Source organism: Aphelocoma coerulescens, chromosome 26 (assembly GCF_041296385.1).
Source record: "Aphelocoma coerulescens isolate FSJ_1873_10779 chromosome 26, UR_Acoe_1.0, whole genome shotgun sequence".
Lineage (NCBI taxonomy): Eukaryota > Metazoa > Chordata > Aves > Passeriformes > Corvidae > Aphelocoma > Aphelocoma coerulescens.
The window spans coordinates 4887765-4904519 of record NC_091039.1 but is presented as its reverse complement, the minus strand read 5'-3'; the positions used below and the strand labels follow the sequence as shown (position 1 = coordinate 4904519).

The 16755-nt window shown below is 55.9% G+C and overlaps 1 protein-coding gene across 1 annotated transcript; it reads right to left on the bottom strand.

The window, feature by feature from the left end:
• Nucleotides 1–2830: 2830 nt before the first annotated feature.
• LEMD2 (LEM domain nuclear envelope protein 2) lies at nucleotides 2831–15285 on the bottom strand. Its single transcript, XM_068995764.1, has 9 exons — nucleotides 13856–15285; nucleotides 12622–12662; nucleotides 11665–11740; nucleotides 10412–10488; nucleotides 9694–9773; nucleotides 7231–7376; nucleotides 6171–6272; nucleotides 5986–6088; nucleotides 2831–4873 (listed from the first exon to the last, which is right to left on the bottom strand). Exons 1-9 carry the CDS (start codon nucleotides 15267–15269, stop codon nucleotides 4723–4725), a joined length of 2190 nt encoding a protein of 729 aa, XP_068851865.1. The 5' UTR covers nucleotides 15270–15285; the 3' UTR covers nucleotides 2831–4722.
• Nucleotides 15286–16755: the final 1470 nt, after the last annotated feature.

Below are 16755 nucleotides of genomic sequence, written 5' to 3'. Positions count from 1 at the left end.
CTGGCAGTGACCACCTCCCCCTGGCAGTGCCCACCTGGCAGAGCCCACCTCCCCCTGGCAGAGCCCACCTGGCAGAGCCCACCTTCCATCCTGGCAAAGCTCACCTTTCCCCATGACAGAACCCACCTGGCAGAACCCACCTTCCATCCCGGCAAAGCTCACCTTTCCCCCTGGCAGTGCCCACCTGGAAGAGCCCACCTCCCCATGACAGTGCCCACCTGGCAGTGACCACCTCCCCCTGGCAGTGCCCACCTGGCAGTGCCCACCTGGCAGAGCCCACCTGGCAGAGCCCACCTCCCCCTGGCAGAGCCCACCTGGCAGAGCCCACCTTCCATCCTGGCAAAGCTCACCTTTCCCCATGACAGAACCCACCTGGCAGAACCCACCTTCCATCCCGGCAAAGCTCACCTTTCCCCCTGGCAGTGCCCACCTGGCAGTGCCCACCTGGCAGTGCCCACCTCCCCCTGGCAGTGCCCACCTGGCAGTGCCCACCTGGCAGAGCCCACCTGGCAGAGCCCACCTCCCCCTGGCAGAGCCCACCTGGCAGAGCCCACCTTCCATCCTGGCAAAGCTCACCTTTCCCCATGACAGAACCCACCTGGCAGAACCCACCTTCCATCCCGGCAAAGCTCACCTTTCCCCCTGGCAGTGCCCACCTGGCAGTGCCCACCTGGCAGTGCCCACCTCCCCCTGGCAGTGCCCACCTGGCAGTGCCCACCTGGCAGAACCCACCTTCCATCCCAGCAAAGCTCACCTTTCCCCATGGCAGAGCCCACCTGGCAGTGCCCACCTGGCAGAGCCCACCTCCCCCTGGAAGTGCCCACCTGGCAGAGCCCACCTTCCATCCTGGCAAAGCTCACCTTTCCCCATGACAGTGCCCACCTGGCAGTGCCCACCTCCCCCTGACAGTGCCCACCTGGCAGAACCCACCTTCCATCCCAGAAAAGCTCACCTTTCCCCCTGGCAGTGCCCACCTGGCAGTGCCCACCTCCCCCTGGTAGAGCTCACCTTTCCCCATGGCAGTGCCCACCTCCCCCTGGCAGAGCCCGTCGCTCTGGGCATCTCCTGTGTTTCATTCCCGTGCCGGGGAGAGCCGGGCTGGGGCCGTGTCCCGGCACTCGGGGCACAGGGAGGGTTCTGGGTTGGAGCGAGAGCCCCGCAGGGTCCCGGGGCTGGGCAGCCGCACAGGTAATTAGTGAGCTTCTGCTAACGAGCGGAGCGCTCCGAGGGGAGAGAACATAGCCTCGGATTAAAGCTGTGCTAATTAGGAACTAATTACGGGCACGGCCATGTTCCCACCTCGGCCAGGCTGCGCCGCAGTCCCCGCTCCAAACCTGTCCCGGTGCGGCTCGGGGGGGACCCTGGCAGCGAAGGGAGCCTTTGGGGGAGCCAGGGCTGCTGACCTCAGCACCCCCGGGACCCAGCCCGGGATTCCCCGGGCGTTGTCCTCCGTCAGAGGGGACATCCCGGGGGGCTCCGCTGTCCTGCTGCCACCCGCGAGCACATCCCAGGGAGCTGCTGCTCTGCCAGGAGCTGCGGAGGGGAATGTGGGGGTCACGGAGCCCACAGCCTGCCCTGGGCGAGACCAGCTCCAAGCCAGCGGTTTCCGTGACCCGCTGGGGTCTCCTTGCTTTGGAGGGGAGTTCAGACGCCCGTGGGCTTTGCACCAGATCCCACCGACCCCACAGGAGGGTTCCTACAAAAGCAGGGCTGCTGGGCAGGCGTGGCCCCGTGTGGGGACAGGCCTCACCTCGGGGGTGGTGACACAGTGAGGGTCATTCATGGGCATCCACAAACCCCTCCTGCAGCACCTCCCATTCCTTAAAGCTGGGTGGAATCACGGATCAATCCCAGTGATGGCTCTGGGATGGATGGGGCCGTGCTGGAGGGAGGCACCTCCGGGCAGGACTCATCACTGGCTGTGCCCGTCCCTCCCCAGCTCCCCTGGATCTCTCCAGGAGAACTGGCCCCGTGCCCTGACTCTGTGCCCATCCATAAGGTGCAGCATCAGCTGTCATGTCAGCAGCAGGGAAAACATCCCGTGGGAAGGGCTTTAAATGGAAGCAGGAAAGGAAAAGATAAAGAGCTGGTTTCATTTTGGAGCCCTCGTTGGGTCACGTTTTTCTCCCTGACAGGGAGGGGATGCAACGGCTCCATCGGAGAAGTTATTTATAGAAATACAGTTAATTATAGAAATTTATTTTGCAAGAAGGTTGGCTCTGGTTGGCAGTGAGGGCTGGGAGGGAAGCAGGGCAGGGGGGAAGAACCTGCTCTTCCCAGGAAAACGGCTGGCACCACCAGAATCCCAGCCCAGTGTGGCATGGAACGGGGCTGCTCTGCCCTGGAGAGACGAGATGGAAGAGGGGACACTGTGGGGGTGACAGTCACAGCCACCATCAGACACAATCAGCCCCTGGCACATGGAATGACTCCAACCAGCACCACTTCCTCACCTTGAACCGATTCCAGCTGTGACTCAGCAACCTCACCTGGGCAAAGGCATCGCACCAGGAACGCGGCGGCGCCTGAGGAGACGCAGCCTTTGTTCCCAAATTTCAGCAACCACTGCAGCCAGAGAGGAGGCAGCTCCTGCTGGCCACGGAGCCTTGGAGCCACTCCCTTCCGGAGCCACTGGAAATCCCCTTTGTCACCCAGAGCCACAGGACGAGCCGAGTTAAACCAAACGTGAGTCACCTCTTTCCACACCAGTCACACAGAGGGAACGACTCCTGCCACGCCCAAGGATTTGGGAGAAGCTGGAACTCGACCTGATCCAAGCAAAAGCACTTGGGACAGTCTGGGATTTCTCAGCACAAATAAAAGTAGTTAATTATTGGTAATAAATTTATTTTTGATATTGATTTTTTTTTTACAGAGCTAAATGGAACATAGAAACAGCACCAAGCCATTGAAGTTTGTTCTACAAAATCAGGTTTAATACAAAAGGATGACAGCAATGCCTGACTCTGCGCTTCTGGACGGTTAAAAAAGCTCACCCAAACCCCACCAAGAGTTTTAAAAAGGTTTAAGAACAGAGGCACCGGTGTCTGAGAGAATTTCTCTGGCAGCAGTGATGATCTTGACACATTTTGGAAGAATCAAGGCTGCCTTTATTCCTTGTTTATTACAGTGCAAGGGGCTGGTCCTTGCCTTGAAGAGCTGCAGTCTCCTGCCCAAACACCCACACCCAAAATGTGGGGTAAGAGCCACCTCCACGCAGGATATTCCCCATTTAATGGGAAAGAGCTCCTGGTTTTGCTCCTGGAGAGCTCTGCTCCATCCATACGGAGTGTCCATGGTCCCCAGCAGCCCGAGGGGTGCCAGGGGAACTCCCCACGTGGGGAGAGGTGCAGACTCTGCCAGGTGAGCAGGGACTGGCACAGGGAACACACCTGGAGTGGCATCACCTGCCCAGGGCAGGGCAGGGCTGTGCCCTCAGCCAGCCCAGAGCCTGGGACAGGAGCAATCCGTGCATCCAGCCCCACCATGTCCTCAGGGAGAGCAACATCCAGGGGCTACAGGGCTCAAATCACTGCTGGCTTCACTCTGCACCTTCTCCTGCCCGAGGCCAGCAAAGGATTTGGGCCCTGCAGCCTCGGGAGCTGCTGCACAGCCCTGGGAAGAGCAGAGCAGCAGCTCCTCTGCCGAGCCTCAACTGCCACACACTGGTGCCATTTCCTGGGAACAAACGTTCCTTCGCTGGACAGAAACAGAAGCTGAAGTAACCAAGAGATTACAGACACGAGATACAATGCAGCAGGGCTGGGATGGACCCAGGCTGCTCCTGGGACCCGTGGGGGCTGCAGGAACAGTGATAGTCCCAGTGCTGGCACATCCCTGCTCCGACACGAACACAGACACTGCAGCTGCCCAGATTAAACATGAACACAGAGCCCTCAGAGCCCCGCCAGAGCTGCTCTGGAACAGCCATGGAGCAGTCCTGGGCTGGAGCCACAGGAAAGCACCTTTAGAAGCTTCCTATAGCCTTTATTTTCCACCCAAATCCCCCCCCCCTCCCTCCCCAAAATAATAAAGCACACAGAATGCAGACTTAAAAGTGTAACAGGGTCACAAACTCTCCTCCACCACCCCCAGCCCAGCCCCAACCACCAAGGCACGTCGGGCTCCCCCCTCTCTCCAGGCCCACCTTCACTCAATTCCCCCTCTCCCCAGTTTTGGATGGATGAAGCCAACACAAAACATTTTCCTCGCTGGGAAGCAGCAAGCAAGACAGCAAAGCTGTCCTTGCACTGACAAAAACAAACACTAACAAAGACACGCCTGCACTGCCACCCTAATGTTTCCATGGGAAATGTTACCTCCCAGCACATTCCCTGATGGACTCTGCCACCAGTTGGCCTTTGCAGAGTTGAGGTCGAATTTTGCACCCCCAGGCTCTGACAGAGCCCCCCAAGCCCTCGAGAGGGGCGTGCATTTATTCTTTGTAGGTCGTTGTTTGCTTGCCACGGGAGCCAGGTCTCTGTGGAAGGCTCGCTTTGGTGCAATTCCAGCTTCCCACCAGCTCAAGCCCATCTTCTTTCCAAGCCATTATTGCCCTGAATGTGTGTGTTTGAAGAGTTCCAGCAGTGAGAGCGAACAGAGCCGTGCAACCCCCAACCCTGGGCCAGGCCCTGCTCCTCCCACCACCAGTGAGGGGCCTGACCCCTGCACAGGGTCCATGTCCACACCCAGACCCACGGCTGCTCCTCTCCTGCTGCCCCCTCAGTGCTCCGAGTCCGACAGGTACGAGGGCTGAGTCCATCTCCACACCAGCATGTCCTCCCCTGCCACCCTGTGGGATTCTGTCTGGATCCGGGACTCGTTGGAGGCCAGGAAATCCACGGCTCTCTCCCACACCCGCTTCATCTTTTTTCTGCAAGGAACAGCAAGAAAATAAATGAGAATCCCAAGCTGGTTGTGCTTCCCTGCCTGCAGCAACTGTGCCTGTGGATCTGGCTGCCTCCTGCTCCCTGTGCAGGCAGGAAAAGGCATCAAACAAACCCTTGGTGTAGAGATTTCAGACCAGGGCATGGCCACACAAATCCTGCCTGGGGGGAAGATGAGAGGCTCTGTCAGTGCCCTGAATTTCTGCCTCAATTTGTGCTGCAAAGGGACTTGATGAGCAAATCGCCCTCCCCCGTCCTGCACACAGAGATCTCAGCCAGGGGGACACCCTGATGTTCACCCCAGCTTTGGATCCAGCAGCTCTGAGCATCTCACAGCCAGGGATGGCTCAAACAGCTGCAGTCATCCCTTGGAGGAAAAGGAGTCCTGTGTCTGATAGAGTGAGGAGGTTCAACACTTCACAGGAGGACAAAGCAACTCTCTTTAACCAAAATACAAGAAATATCCCTGCAGAGATGGAGCAAAGCAGCCCTTCAGCCCCACCTCCCACAGAGCAACGACCTCCAGCACAATTCCTGTCTGAGAAAGCACCAAACCCGACCTGAGGAAGCACCAAACCCGACCTGAGGAAGCACCAAACCCAACCACCTCACTGCAGCTCCCTTCCCAGCTGCACAGCTCAAACTGGCCCCTTTCCAGGCACACACAATCCCTGCACAAGAGCCCCAACGCCCTGTTCAGCTCATGGGAATTGTTCTGAAGAGCTCAGCGCTGCCTGCAGAGCCAGGCAGGGCAACTGAGAAAGGGGACAGCACCAAACACCCAGCAGATGAAGCAGAGGACACCTGATGCTCTGTGTCCAAGCAAACCAAACCCAGGTACTGCTGGACAGAACAGGGACAATGCACCTGTGGCACTGCACCAGTGACAATGCACCTGTGGCACTGCACCAAGTGCCAGCCCCGGGGCTGTCCCACTGATCTGCACCAGGTGCAGGCCCAGCCTGAGCTGTGTCCAAGCCTTTCCCAACCCAAAGGCTCCAGCCTCCTCCTGCAGAGCAGCTCCAGGGATGCATTTTGGAGCTGTGCTGAATCCCATCCTGCTGCTCCCAGCCCTCCTGAGTGTCCAGAGCCAGCTCACCTGCTCTGAGGTGGGATCAGGCTGTCCCGGACGTGGAAGATGCCAACGTAGGGGTAACGCTCCAAATTCCGTTCCCATTCCTTGTAGTGGTCCTGGACAACAGCTGGAGGACAGGAGGACACAGCAGTGAGGGCTCAGCCCTGCAGGGAGCAGAGCAGGGCTCCCTCAACTCCCACAGCTCCTACCTATGATCTTCTTCACCATTTCATACATGGCTTGTTCCTCCTCCTCCATCTTCCGCCAGCGATACCGGAGGTAGATCAGGATCCCCCAGAGGGTTATCAGACCTAGGAGAATAAAAGCAAAGGGAATTCAGGAACGGACAGCTGGGAACTTGCTGGATGCAGGTTTAGTTCTGACACTGGGACCAAGGCCTGCTTGGAACTGAATCCCAGTGATTCCTTTTGCTCCCCAGTGCAGTTGCATCCCAAAACTCCTTCGGTGCTGCCCCCCCTGCAGCACAAGGGCAGCTGTGGATGTGAGATGAGGTGGTTGGAAGGCCCCAGCACAGAGCTGCCCTCACAAAAGAAACAGCACAACCACAGGGCCCTAGTTCTGCAAATCCCAGAGGAGTCTTTGCCAGAGGCCTCCCCCCCAGGGATCACTCCAGGAGACTGCCAGGTTTCACTGCTCCATGGAGAGCTGCTGGATAGGGAAATAAAGCCTGGGGCTCCAGTGGCAGCCCAAAATGCAAGATGTGTATGGAAGCTTTAGCACTGACAATGCCCCCAGTAGGACTTCAGTGTCTGCAATAAACAGAACTGTCCCCTGTCACCCCCTCCCTATCAGGCTGGATTAGAAACTCCTGCAGTCACACAGCTCTCGTTATCACCTCGCTGGGTAAAACCCCTGTCTTAGCTGAGGCATGACAGACTATTCCAATAAAACCTCCAACCCTGAAATGCTACAAGTCATTATTAAAGAGGCTGGAGGACTTGGGAGCTTGGGGCAAGAAAAAAAGAAAAACTGACTCCTTTAGGAAAGTTAACACACTTATTCTGCAGCCCATAATAATGGGTACTTGAGGAAAACCCAGAGAGCTCATCAGCTGCCTGATTTAAAGCAACTTTTAAGCACTCACAGCACAAGAGGAAGGCTGTGGGTCTCCTGTGCTGCCAGAACAAAGGTTAATTAGACATTAACTCATCAGCAGATTTATTTCACCTCTGTCAGGCATTTCCTATGGCTGAGGAATGTGTGATCACAGGGCTTCAGCCCTGCAGCTGAGCCCCGAGAGCCACTTACTCCAGAAGAACAGGAACAGGTTCATGATGGCCGTGACCACGGCCCGGCGGAAGCGGCAGCCCAGCCCCATCTGGGGGTGGGCAGATTCCAGGCAGAACACTTCCTCCACGCTGGAAACCGGCTCTGACAGGTCCCTGCCTTTCAACCTGATGGGAAGAGGCAGAAAATCTCACTGAAGAGAGCAGGCTCCAACTGCAGTCTTTAATCAAGGCCAGGAGAACAACCAGACTGCGGATGCAGCAGCTCCTGCCCGGCTCCCAGGAAATGCCCCACACCCAGGCAGAGGCTCCTGCCAGAACATTTTGGGGCTGGCTGCTTAGCCAGGGATGGATGTGGCTTCAGGAAGGCAGCAGGGCTGCAGCTCCCACTGGCACACTGAGTGTCCCTGCACAGCCCCTCTCAGCGTGCACAAGATTAAACCCGGAATTGGATTCCCACCTCCCAGCACGGAGATGGAAATGTTCCCTGAGCCAAAGTCACTGCTCAGCACCGGCAGTGAGAGCTGGGGCACCCAGGCTGGGAGCAGGAGCAGCTCAAAGAGTGACAGAGCATCAGCACAGAGCCCTTCAGAGCCCTCAGCCCCCCCAGCTGCAGCACTGCTGCTCCCAAGCCCAGGCTCTCTCCACACTGAGCCATTCCCAGAGCTCACAGACATCGAGGGATCCAAGGGACAGCCAGCAGATCCAGGGGCACTGGAGCAAAGGGGATTGTATTTTTTTAAGCTCCTAATTCTGTCTGCACTGAACAGCCCATCAGACAATGAGGTTTGCTCAATTTACGGGTGCTTGGCTCACAAACTGCTGAGAGCTCCCCCCAGGGCTCTGCAGGGGCTGCATACACACGGTTGTTTCCCAACCCTCATCTTATTTACAATCCAAATTCCACGGAAATACTTAAAACATGCAGCAGAATCACCCAGTGCAAAGCTCATTTTCAGTCCTGCATCTCAGACTAGCAACTAAAAAAATCATCTCATGTAGCTAAAAATGCCAGGGGCAGGGTTTTGGGGATGCTGCCACGCCAGCTCCGGGGAAGCGGAGCTGCTTGGGGACCAGCCAGCAGAGCTGCTAATTAAGAAAATAAAAAGTGGGAGGATATTGTATCCCACAGCTTCTGACTGGAAATGTGCTGGAGTATAAAAATACAGAATTTGAAAACTCTGCATCCCAGCCCACCTACAAATCCAGCCCTGCCCCTAAGAAAGCCGTGTCCTGGGAATTTGCACAGCCCAGGAATCAAAGCAACAGATGCTGTCTGATCCGTGGATCACTGCAGCAGCTGCAGGAATATTTAAGAGCAAATGGAGCAGTGGGAATTCCTACAAGCCTTGCCCACCAACCCCAGCACCACGACTGCTGCAATTCACTTAATCAGAGACACATTTAGCAACGTGAAAATGCAAACAACTGTTAAGGCTTTGGAATTAGCACAGACTGGAGGCAGCCCACGCTTCCCAGAGGAAGGTGATGATGGCTGCTGACTCTGGGTAGCACTCTTTCCTTAGGTTATGGACTGGATGTTGTGGTTTTTCCCTGAAAACCCAGTAGTGCTGCCATTTCTCATGGATGGAGCCTGTTGGCTGAGAAATGTCCCTTCAGTGACCACATCCCGCTGTCAGACCATCCATTCAGGAGGAATTTTTCCATGGAAAGGGTGGCCAGGCATTGGAAGGGGCCACCAAGGGAGGTGGTGGAGTTCCCAGCCCTGGAAGTGCTCACTTGGATGTGGCACTCAATGCTCTGGGCTGGTTGTCCAGGTGGGGATCGATCACAGGCTGGACTTGGTGATCCTGGAGGGATTTTCCAGCCTCAGTAATTCTGGGATTTAGTGTGCACTGAGTGCTCTGCCAGAGACACAACTGACACTAAAGGTATCATTCAGCATCCCCTTCCCTCTCCTCCTCCTCGGGACTTGCTCCAGAGGGTCCCAAAGTGTGGGTGACACCCCCCACTGCACAGAGGGCTTTGCTGGCCAGTGAACCCTCTGGTCCACGGATGCAGCTCCACCCATGCACAAATGTACTGGAGAGAGGTTATCCTGGGAAAAGTGACCACGTGGCCAAGTTTAAGAAGAGCTGTAGGCACAGGACCCTGGGCAGGACACCAGGACCACCCCAAAGGAGGTGACACACAACCACTGATGGCCACAAGCAGCCCTGACCTCCCACTTCCACCTCATCTGCAGCACATCCCTGGACACGGCATCCCACAGCCAGGGCTGGGAATCAGACTCCTGGAGGGAGCTCAGTTCCCATCTTGCTGCAGGGCTGTACTTTTCCTTTGGAAGTTTGCCCAGTGAGCTCTGGGAGCTAAAGGGCACCACTGACCTTGTCAAATTCCACCCCAGCCAACACCCAGACCCCCAACTTTGACAAAGTGGGCTCCTGCTCACCCAGTTCCCAAATCCTTGCTGCTGTTCAGCATCAGCAGATCCCCAACTTTGACACAGAGGGTTTCTGCTCACCTAATTCCCAAATCCTTGTTGCTGTTCAGTATCCAGTGCAGGGCAGCTTCAAACTTCTGTGAGGAACTGCCAGTTACATTCTGTGCAAAGGAAGCCATAAGAAGATTAGTCCTCCATTCATTTAAAATACTGCCCAACATCATTTCATTACAGCAGTGGGAGAACTCATTCCATAGGCTCTGTCCCCAGGTTAATTCTTATCGGGATTCTGCAAACTGGAGGGAGGAGAACTAAGCCTGAAGGTCTGCCTGGCCTAAAGTCTTCTGACTGGGGAGATGATGCATGAAGCACTCTGTGAAATAACACCATCCCAGACTGTTAGGGCTAACCACTAAATACAACATAATCTTACTGACAGGTTACCAGCAAAGAAATGGAATGCTGGATCAGAGCAGTCTGTCTCCTGACACTCTGCAGCAGAGAAAAATCCTTCTTCTGCCCAGCCCTCAATCCAGGGAAATTTCTGGTTTCGCAAGACTGATGGCTCCAGTGAAACAACAAACCATTAAGATTTACAGGGGGTGAATCAGAGATGGAGGAGAAAATGATTTTCAAAAGAACTGCTGAGAACAGGACTGGCCAAAGGGGAAGTGAGAGATATGGGAGAGAATCAAAGCAGGATGAGGAAGTAAAATGGATGGTAAATTGTTTCAGTGTCTATTATTTATTGCTTTATAAGAGACTAAGCACTGAACAAAGCTGCTCAGAGCCCACTCACCAGCACGTGTTCCTTCACCTCACTAACCCAAATGCATTTGCTTTTTAGGTTCTCAGGGTTTCCACATTCAAAATTACCTGGTAAGGAAAGTCAAACAGAGAAATCATGTTGGTAAAAAAGCCCTTGAACAGCTCAGAACCAAGCTCTGAATGTACACCAACAAATGCTCTCCTTTCCAATCAGCCCCAGCCCTGAGCAAAATGATTCCAGGCTGAGATTTATATTGCAGGCAGATCAGATTATGACTATTAATAAAATGCTCAGCCACTGCATGGAGGTTGGATAAGGGCAATCAAACCTCTCACTTCAGAGCTGCTGCTGGATAAGGGCAATCAAACCCGACACTTCAGAGCTGCTGAACATACAATGAGGGGGAAAGTATTGCTCCTGCCCCTTGCAGAGCACAGAAGCACAGCTGCCACCAGGTATCAGGTGTGGAGCTAATGATCAGTGTTCAAAATGCCTCCAAGGAGCTGAAATCACAGCTCTGCCTCTAACCCAGGCAGAGAAATGCTGGCAAGGCTCTAAATCCTCTAGATCTTGCCTCACCAAGTTGACTAAACAAACGTGCTAAGTAAATCTGGTGGAAATCCAAAGTCAGATTTGAAAAGATTTAGTTCTGTGCAGCTTCGGTATCCAAAGGCTTCAGCCTCGAGGTCCAAAATGCAGAAAATGGAACTGAAACCCTTTTACTGATTACCACTGCTGTGAATCTTGCTGAACAAGTCCCTACTCATACAGTGGATTTCTAGCAGCCTCCTCCATCCCAAAATACCAGTGATGAGCTGGATTTACTCCTGGAGTAGGGACTGTGCTGGGTCAGCTCCTCAGCTCAGAGAGCCTGAACCACTCTGTGCTGAGGAAAGGGAGAGGCACTCACACATCAGCAGAAATGACAATTTCTTAGGTCACTTTATGTGTAAGAACACATCAGTTTACACTTCCTGGCTCTGTCTTGAGGAAATTTCAAGCTGCTGCTAAGAAAAGAAGAAATAACAAACCCAACCAATCTTACCTCAGAGTCCCAACACATCAAGTACAAACAAAGCCCACTCACCCAGGCAGGGTGATGGGAGTGCATTAGCCAAGCACCACTCAGAATAAAAATAAACCCCCCTTTCCCTGTTCTCTATTCCCTGCCTGCCTCAGAGCTCCCAAAAGGGAACTGCCTGTCCCACAAAGCAGCCCAGAGTGGGACAGAAGCGAGCAGGAGCTGGGAGAGGCAGCAGGGGTGGGGATGCAGCAGCACTCACCTGCCTGCACGGACAGGTAACTGTAGAGCTCGTGCAGCACAGCCATGGTCACGTCCTTCTGCTTGGCCTGGCAGAACTGCAGGGCACACACAGGGACACAGATCAACAGTGGCAGGGGACACTGGGACTGCAGGCCCAGACACCAGCCAGAACCACAGCACTGGAGTCTGGCTCGGTCCTGCACCACCAGCTCCAACCAAATCACCCGAGCAGAGGAACATTCCAGGCACAAGTGACCCCGTGCATCCTCTGCAAGTCCCTGCCCAGAGGAACTGGTTGAGTTTTAAGCTCCCTTCCAACCCAAACCAGTCTGGGATTCTATAAAATGCCACCAACCCCCAGCCCAGCCTGCAGCACCAGCCTCAGACCCACCATGGATGGATCCATCACCTCTAGAACATCCCAGGACACCAGAACTCAGAATCCAACATGAAACCTTCTCCCTCCTAATCATGGGATGTTTGGGTTGGAAGGGACCTTAAAGCTCACCCAGTTCCACTCCTAACACTTTCCCCTATCCCAGGTTGCTCCAAGCCCTGTCCAACCTGGCCTTGGGCACTTCCAGGGATGGGGCAGCCCCAGGTTTCCCAATAATCCATCCTCACAGAGGGAGCAGGGCTATGCAGCCATGGTGGGGCTCAGGGAATTAGCTGGATTAAATCTTGTACTGTTAAAGCTGAAAACAGCTTTATTGCAAACCAATACCACCTCTGGTACAACTGTTAAAAAGAAATTGATTCACATAATTGGGAATTTAAATTTTTATCTTTCAGAGTCTCACACACACTTCTAACTTAATCTGGCCCATTAATTCCAACTCATCAAGTCCCAATTTTTCTGTAAAACGATAGAACTGATCATTTTACAGTGATACTGTTATGGGTGGAATAGAATACCTGGAATAATCACTGTTCTGTGAGAGCTCACAAGACTGAAGATAAATAAATAAATGCTTACATCATCCGTGCTTTTGTCACAATCCACAGGCAAGAGATTAACTAGGAGAGAAGAGAGGCTGAGTTAGCTGGCTGCAAACAAGAGCTTTGATCAAGAAAATATTTATCTTTTTAAAAGCAGGCTTTATCTTTTTAAAGCCTGGTTCTGCTGTTGTTAATCTCCCCCTGGCAGAACCTTGAGATGCAAACGGCCCCTCCAGGAGCTGCTTTGGGAGCAGCCCCGAGGAAAAACACACAAATGATGCAGGTGATGAATGTGTGCAGCTGGGGAGTGGAAACTGGGGCTGGATGTTTTGACACCTCCTCTTTGAGAAGCTTCACGCTGATCTTTGCACTCCAGTGCTGCCTCTAGCTGCCCACCAGGGTCACCTGAAATGTCCCAGCACAGCCAGGGAGGGAAATGAACCCTCCTGGAGGGCTGAGTGCAGCTGGAGCTCTAGGCTCTGCAGGGCTTGAACAGCTCCCTGCACCTGCAGAGCCTCCCAGAGTTGTCACAGGGCTGGCACAATCCTGGGCAACATTCCTGCCTCCAGAACTCCAGTCACAGCTGAAATCCAGTGACACTGGGCAGTTTCATCCTGGCTTTGGGAATGCAGCAGCTTTCCCAGCCCACGCCAAGATGCCCAGGCTCAGGACCAGCACCTTCCCAAAACAGCCCCCAAACCCTTCTTTGTTCAGCTCAAAGCCTGAAATGCCCCAATTTCCAGCTGCTCCAGCTGGGGAACTCTGCTTTAAAAACCAGCTGCTGGGGAAAGCCCTTTTCATTTCTCATGGAAGAGACAGACACACTCTGCCACACCTGAAGCGCTGAACTGATCTGCTGCACTTCCCCCTTGGACTGAATAAAGGCTGGGAAGGGCCGTGCTGGCAGAGGGAACATCAAAAACACACTCCAGGTACTACACAGACATTGTGTCACATCATAAAATCCATCCTTGGCCCAGCAGGCATCCATAAAATCCATCCTTGGCCCAGCAGGAATGGCATGCCACATAAACCCCGCGGTTCTGAGGGACTGAAGGCCAAACTCGTTTGGAAAAAGCCAACTTTCGATTTGCTTTCCATGACAAACAAGGCTTCCCATGGGAAAGGGGAGATGGGAAGAGGGACAGAAGCAGACATGTCAGATTAATGCAACGAGGATGATAAATGTGATGGCGCTGGAAGCAATAAAGGGAAAGCAGGAAGAAAGGTGAGGAATGAAGTTTAAATCAGAATTAAACCAGTGCACGTACAGCTCTCCTCTCTCCTGTCCAGCCAGCCTGACCCAACCATCTTCACCACGAGGATGCCCAGAAAAATCAGCAGCAGCACCAAGCTGGCAAGGCAGAGGAACTGGGACAGGTAATACTCCAGGCCTTTCCCCTTCCCCTCCGGCTGCTGCCTCGGGGCTGAGCGCAGCAGGGCCGTGCGTGGCGTCACTCCGTGCCCCCCATCGCTGGCTGCCCGCCACGGGAAGCGCCGGATCAGCCCCCCAGCCCGGCTGCTGGCATCCCGCTCCACCTCCTTCCCAACGCTGGCAGCCAGTTCCTCCTTCCCTCTCCTGAAAAGGCTGCTGAACCTCCCGGGAGCCGCTGAGGAGCCCCACTGGGTGCTGGGGGTCACCTCGCTCTCCCGTCTCCACCAGCTGCTGGAGGAGAGCCCCCTCCTCTCCCCCGCTGTGTCCCAGGCAGGCCGGGCGCTCTGCACCCCAACTGCCCCTCCTGATGTCCCCCAATGGCTCCTGGACTGCTCCTCGCTGGGAAGGGGTTTGGAGCCTGCCGAGGAGCTCCAGTAGGGTGTGGAGCTCAGCCCCCCAACCCCATCCAACCCCGAGCCAGCCCGGCTGCCGAGTCCCCCACTCCTCTCTGCTGAGGGGCTCCACTGGGATGCGGAGTTTGACCCCCGAAACCTGTCCAGGGTTGGTCTGAGGCCACTGCTGAGCCCCCCACTCCTCTCTGAGGCGCCCCACTGCAGTGAGGAGCCCCGAAACCCATCCAGGGTGGCCCCCAGCCCCTGGCTGAGCCCCCGGCCGCTCTCTGCGGATGTCTCCCAGTGGGCCGCAGAGCTCGGCCCCGCGGCCCTGTCCACCCCAAGGCCCCCAAAGCCCCCGCTCCTCTCTATGGACGTGTCCCACTGCGAGGGGGAACTGAACCCCCCGTGCCCAGACAGGGACGCCCCCACCGCACCCCCACCTCTCTCCACAGTCGTCCCCCACTGCTCCGAGGGGCTCAACCTGCCGAGGCTGTCTCGGGACAGGCCGCCCTCAGCCCTGACGCCTCCGCCCCGGCCCGGCGGGGACCCCCGGGGGTCCCCCCAGGTCTGCCCGCCGCTCTCCCCGGACGTCCCCCAGCGGGACGCGGGCGGCCGCCCCACTTCCTCTTCCTCCTCCTCCTCCTCTTCCTCCTCCTCACTCTCAAGGGCGGCCCCGCCGGTGCCGCGGGTGAAGCCGGAGCGCTGCCGCGAGGGCGAGGCCTGCGGCGGCCCTGCGGAGGAGCGGCCCGGGCTGGGCGGCGCGGTGCGGCCGCTGCGCCGGGCCGCCGCCACCTCGGCCCGCAGGCAGCCCAGCTTCTTGATGTAGACCTTGCGGGTGGTGGCGGTGATAGGCCCTGGGCGGTAGCCGAGCGCCAGCAGCTCCTTGCGGAGCTCCGCGTCCGTCAGCTCCGCCATGGCCGCGCCAGGCCCCGCCGGAAGCGCCCCGCGGGCGGGAAGCGACGCCGCCATCTTGGGAGGGGCCCGGCGCGCCCCTGGCGCCGCCATGTTGGGAAGGGCACGGGTCGCACGGGGAAAGGGCGCGGGGGCGGGCGCCATGTTGAGAAGGTCAGGGGAGGTGAGGGTGCCCTGTCCCGCCGTGTCCTGAGGGAGCAGCCGCTCCCGCCCCGCGCTGATCCCTCAGGACCGGGGAAAAGGGGGAGAAATGGGGAAAGTAAAAGGCGAAAGCTGCCTCAGCTGCAGGGCGAGCCGGTGTTGATGGTGGGTTGTCCTGCATCGCTGCGTGGGCTGCTCCTCGAGCAGCTTCCGCCTCGCTCTCCCCGATGTTCTGACACATTTAGGGCTGTTCTCCCAAAAAACTTCCCTTTCCCAGCCACCTGCCACCCCCACACGCGTTTCCCTCATTGCTGCCCAGTTGCTGAGCTCTGCCAGAACCTCAGGCAGGACCAGGATCCAGATCCATGAAATATTTCCTGGGAAGGGGGGGGGGTCTCTCCACACCCCACACCTCAAACAGCAAACCCAAGCCTTGACTTGTAAATTTATTTTGGCACGGCTGTGATGAACAGTAATTGCTTTTTCCTGCCCCCGCCGCTAAAGAAAGTGATGAAAGTGGTTGAAATACGGTGGCGTAATGTTGGAATTTAATTAAAGGTAATGGAACAGGGGTGCTGAAGGTGCTGGGGGCCGGCTGCGTGTCACGGGTTTGGTGATGGATGTGTGGCAGCGGAGTGGGGACACACCGGGAATGGCACCTGTGGGGAGAGGGAGGCTCTGGAGGAGCACGAGGCTGAAAGAGCTGAGCTGTGCCTTCCTGGCATCCATCGCAGAATCCCAGAGCCAGTGAGACTGGGCAATCCCTCCAAGACCATCGAGTCCAACCTGTGACCCATCCCCACCTTGTCACCAGCCCAGAGCCACGTCCTGTCTTCCTTGGACACCTCCAGGGATGGGGACTCCAACCTCCCTGAGCAGCTCCTTGCAATGTTAACAACTCTTTCCGTGGAGAAATTCCTCCTGATGTCCAACCTGACCCTCCCCTGGCACAGCTTGAAGATATATCCCCTTGTCCTGTCACTAATCCTTCTTTCAGGAACCCTCTTCCTTATCCGGTCCCCAAAGCTCACCTCACTCTTCCCAATTTATCCAAGAAAGCAGCAACAAGATGCTGAGATTTGTTTGTCTGGTTGGCAACAGCAAATACCTCATCAGCAGAGGCCAGGGAGCCTATTAAAAGAGCGAACTCAGCTGTGTTGGGAAGTGTGAACGTGCTAAGCTGAGCCTCCTCTGTGCTCCACTGCCAGCTCATGATGTGGAGAGGGGTCTAATGTAAATAAAAAAATTCCAATTTGCTCCCATCACACGGATCCTGTGAGCTCACAGCTCTCACTTTGCAGAAGCTCTGCCTGGACATGCAGATGCGTGCTGGCTGAGCTGATGCAAA

Bases quoted from the DNA above. Each gene is read 5' to 3' on its own strand.
- LEMD2 (XM_068995764.1), bottom strand. From the start codon at position 15,269: ATGGCGGAGCTGACGGACGCGGAGCTCCGCAAGGAGCTGCTGGCGCTC. The intron at 11,741-12,621 runs GTAAGCATTTAT...TGTGCCCTGCAG, and splicing joins GTGACAAAAGCACGGATGAT to TTCTGCCAGGCCAAGCAGAA. The intron at 9,774-10,411 runs GTGAGTGGGCTC...TCCTTTGCACAG, and splicing joins AGGTGAAGGAACACGTGCTG to AATGTAACTGGCAGTTCCTC.